Consider the following 4777-nt stretch of genomic DNA (forward strand, 5'->3'; position numbering starts at 1 on the left):
CACAGAGTCTGAATTTAGTTTTTCACTAAGAAGCTTGAATTATACTGAATCAGAAAACTTTCATTTCATTGTATTGCAATGGGAAATTCTAAGGATATTTCATTATCTAAGGAAATACTCATATAACATTAGGAAACTGGTATCTTTTAATCTTAAAAGAAACTGTAATGACAATCTTGAGTGTTTTCTATTTTTAGCAAAGCTTTTACAGAAAAGGAATGTGTGAAGAATGAGAAAGGGCTACTACAGTTGGAAAAAGACAACTGATAATAGAAAATGTTTCTTCAATGTTTCTTGAATGTTACTTTATCTTGACTGGGCAAAATTACTTTAAAATAACTGGAGAAGGAATGACTGAACTTGGAGATGGTGATAGAAGTATATCTACCAATTTTTTATTCTGTAAAGAAGTTCATGATCTAGTGAGCAGAACTGAAATTACAGTCAAAATTTTAGTCTTTTTTGGGAGTAGATGAGGGATGTTTTGAAAGCATCATAAAGCCTACTCAGTAATTTCAAGCAAGTTATCAGCTCAGATAGTTCTGATCTCAGCTCTTCAGTTCAACCAGGATATTTTGCTTGTTTTTCTGGAGGGCTCTGTGAACAGGTAAATATTTTCACTTTAACACAACAGTGACTTATTTTTTCTTTTCTCTTTTCTTTGCAGTGATTCTATTCTGTATGGCAGCCCTAATATTTCCAATAGGATTTTACATCAATGAAGTTGGAGGTCAACCATATAAATTACCCAATAACACAGTGGTTGGGTCTTCATATGTACTGTTTGTCTTATCCATTTTCTTTACAATAGTGGGACTTCTATTTGCTGGCAAAGTTTGTTTACCTGGCTGATGAATGTCTGGACTGCAGGACTTTATATTGGAAAAGAACAAGACATCAGAATTGCATTCTCAGGAGGATGCCTAAATCAGACTATCAAACACTGACTGAAAAGAGGAATGCTTTGACTTGTTCTCACTATGCACTTTGGATGAAAAAAAGGAGAGCCTTTCCCATAACCAAATACAGACCACATTGACTAATCTCCTGAGCATACTTCAATGCAGTCAGGTCTGCACTGTGATAGGAACTAGTGAAGAATGCTTTACACTGAGAAGCATAACACCCCATGTTACTGGACTGTTCCTGTTTTTAACGTCTAACAATTTGGAAGTCAAAGTATTTATGAACTTTGTGGTGAACCAGAGGGTTGCAGAGGAATTCAAGTGAGGCTGGCCTCGCTGTTTAGGAGATTAGTGTTTTACATCTTCCTTCTGATGAGCAAAGCCTTTGGCACCAATGTGGATCAATCTTGCATTACTGCACCAAGAAGCCAATAGATCAAAACATGTTCTCTCAATGTATGTAACAGCAAAAAGACATACATGCCCTGCTCCCCCATAAGCTCTAGGAAACACTAAGGAATGCTTTAGAGGGGGATTTCGTCCTTATATTTATATAAATATATATATATAAATATATATATATTTTGCTGATGCAGTATACAGTGTGTGTGTATGTATGTGAGTGTGTATATACACATATGTATATATATGTATATACACACAAATGGTTCCTGGAAAAGAACTCAGAATGCTTTGCTAGCAAAACACTGTGGTGTGCAAAACTAGAACTCAATAGAGAAAAGCCATTTTTCTGAAGGCCACATAGCTGAGAGTCTTCAGTTTACCTCATTCTTTGTAGCAGCCCTTGATTTTAACAGTTTTTTGTAATAGGTACAAACAATCCCATGCCTTTCTAGGTGCAATTTTAAGTTAAGCTAAAATTCTTTTTATGGTAATTTATTTGTATATGAGGGTTGAAGGTGAGATCATGTCATACCTTAAAATCCTAATTTTGGGAAACTGACACTATTTAAATTATTAGCAACTGTTGTACAGAAAATCTCTTTTTCTACTGCTTTGTTACATTACCATTCATACATGTTCAAGCACAGCATTTTACCATAGGTAAGCATTTCTCTAGCACATACAAAATGCAATGTTTAAAGTAATGCAAACACTATTCCTCTGCGAAGCTGGATGAACTTATTTTCAGCTGAGTATTAATTCATCTTTGCCAAAAAAATACAACGAGCAATATAATTGTTAAAAGTATATGCCTTGTTTACTAAAGTTATTTTAAACATAGATTTAATGACCACCCAAATTTGAAGTACATATTCCTCACTAAAATAATTTTTATTTTTCAATACAAAGATGAACCATTGATGCCAGAGATATCTTAATTCACTACTAGGTTGGTGTTCCAGGGAAGCTGCCTGCACTATCAGTATTTGTTTTCCAGTTAATACATAGTTTACCTGAGATTCATTCTGAAAACAAAAAAATTGTCTGTTTTGGGCACCATTTCATTGAGCTTACTGGAGGAACTGCATTGATGAATAGACAGTCATTTTAGGATGAGATCTATATTAAAATAAAACCAGCAGTTTCCAAAATAATCACCAGATAAACTGGAGTGTTTAAAAATAACACAGTTTGCACAATTATGTTAAACTCTGTGCCATTCAGACCACAATGGGTCTCTGCCTTTCTCCATCTCTTCCTTCTCCCCTTCCCAAGGTATTTCAATACAAAAAGGTTATTTGTTGATTTATATTTTCTTTTGAAATTTTTGACCAAACTTGCCACTGGAATGGTTTCTAAGTAATTTTTTTTCCCAGTCAGCTCATTCACAGGTAGAATGGAGTGTTTATGGATCACTTAATTTTTCCAAAGTATACTAATCTATAAATACAGCCAAGCACTTACTTGGAAATCATGGTCTAAATATAATTTGGTTCCTGATTTAAACCTTCATCTGCATGGGCAATCTAAGGCCCTAGACTAGAGGCCCCTAGTGATAGTGGTGGAGCTAAAAGGCAGGGTTCAGCTGCTTGATATGTGTCAAAATTTTGGTGTTATCACTACTGTGTCCTAAGAAAGTATTCACTAAAACTTGGATTATAAATTACATTTTCAGAAATGTTACACTTGTAAATAGTTCAAGATTTTTGTAACTGGAACATAGGTAGGGGGTGGGGAGAGTTTCTCAGCTGCTAAGATTTCTTTCCCTTCCCACCCCTCCAACTTACTTATTTCAGTTATTGTAACATCATGTGGATTTAGGCTTTGATTAAATGGATTATAATAATAATTTTTAAAAAAACAACAACAACAAAAAAAACACTTATCTTGGAGCATACCCAGACTGTGGTTGGCTGACTGGAAATTGATCTGATCTGCCAGCGCTATTGCAATGAATTATTAAATGTTAGCAAAGGTTTAACAAATAGATTTATTAAATATTTGAGAATTTCAAGTCCAGAAATAGATGCAGCCAAATGCATTTAAAAAAACCCAACCCAGTAATTGAAGAGACAGCTGTCAACAGTTGCTTTTAATAAAGTCACTAAGTACTATATAGTACAGTATTAATTTATAGCAGAAAATCATATCTTGTAAACTGTATATAAAACACTGTTTTATGGTGCAATCATTTGTCAAACTTATGTCTGTTACTTTTGTTTTAAAGTTGTGTGCATTCTTTTCATACCTAAGAGCATCACTGTAAAATCTGCTGAAGACTATTTATAGGTTTTATTTGCACAAGGTTTTGTTTTGAGCTACAGGAAGTTCGTATTGAACATGCCTAAACATCTGTAGACTTTTTCAATTCATGAAAAACAAATATTTCCATATGGATCTTCTCCAAAGGTAATCCCATATTTGTGTTGAGTGTTTACATAAACCTTTCTGATTCTGCCAGCCATTATTTTTTAATTTTTTGAAGGACAGCTCATTTCATACATCACTAGAGAATTCCATTTATTTTTTTGCTTCTAAATCCTCCCAAAGGTTTGATGACCCATCATAATGTAATTTGTGCACACTTTGTCATTTCTTTGGCTAACAAAATGTAAGACTGGAAACTGACAGTACTTTCAGAAGGAAAAACTAGTAAATTTGTCTGTATAAATATTACCATGGAGCTCTGTTGAAATAATCGCCTGGAAGCTGTTTGGCTCAGACCTGGGGAGGGTGTGCTTCACAGAACACACCAGCCTAACCATTTAACGTGTTTTTTCTGCTGTTAATCCAGCTGGAGAGCGATGCCAGTGTCCCAAAGCACAGTCAGTGTGCCACACTCCCAGCCCGGCCTCTGGCTCCGGTGCTGCCGCCAGAGCCGGGCCCTCCTGCCGTCCCTGTGTTTCCGAGACGCTGTTTAACCACTCCAGAACACGACTGTAGGTTCCTGTTTGCCCCGACACACACACACACACACACGGGAAAATGAAAGCTGTCCTTTAAAACCTTTGTGAAGGATGAAAATAATGAAGGAAATGATGTCTGCATGTGGGCTGTCCTGCCTGGGCCTGAAGCTGGGCCCACCGCCTGAGCCCGCCGGCCTTTACTGAGGGTTGTTTTCTATTGGTTAGAGCATTTTTTCAATTAATGATTTCCGAACAAATGTTAATATTGTATAAAATGAACATAATTTTCTTCACTTGTATTTTTGTTATTGAGCAAGTTTATCAAAATAAATTGTCTACTAAAGCGACTGGCTCCGGCTGCACTGACTGGAACCGACCCCCCTCAGGTGTGTCCCCCCTCAGGGGTCCCCTCGCCTCCCGCCCACCGGCGCCCTCAGGCGGTGGGAAGCGGCGCGCCGGGGCCGGCCCCGTCTCCACCGGCAACGCCGCAACAGCGGGCGGGGATCAGGCTGGGTCCCGCCGCACCCGGTCCCGCACGAGGGAAGGGTCGGGAGGTGCTGA

General features: G+C 37.5%; 1 protein-coding gene across 5 annotated transcripts in view; it reads left to right on the top strand.

Annotated features, from left to right (window-relative positions):
- MOSMO (modulator of smoothened) overlaps nucleotides 1–4560 on the top strand; it is a 31513-nt gene extending 26953 nt beyond the window's left edge. For 3 of the 5 annotated variants that reach the window (XM_033517876.1, XM_015643120.3, XM_015643121.3), the window contains one exon: nucleotides 668–4560. In XM_033517876.1, the coding sequence (XP_033373767.1) occupies nucleotides 668–852 (185 nt within the window). In that variant the 3' untranslated portion in view covers nucleotides 853–4560. The remainder of the gene's footprint in view (nucleotides 1–667) is intronic. The other 2 variants (XR_004499423.1, XR_004499424.1) reach the window with 2 other exon arrangements.
- The last annotated feature ends 217 nt before the right edge of the window (nucleotides 4561–4777 follow it).

The sequence above is a fragment of the Parus major genome, chromosome 14 (assembly GCF_001522545.3).
Source record: "Parus major isolate Abel chromosome 14, Parus_major1.1, whole genome shotgun sequence".
Classification (NCBI taxonomy): domain Eukaryota; kingdom Metazoa; phylum Chordata; class Aves; order Passeriformes; family Paridae; genus Parus; species Parus major.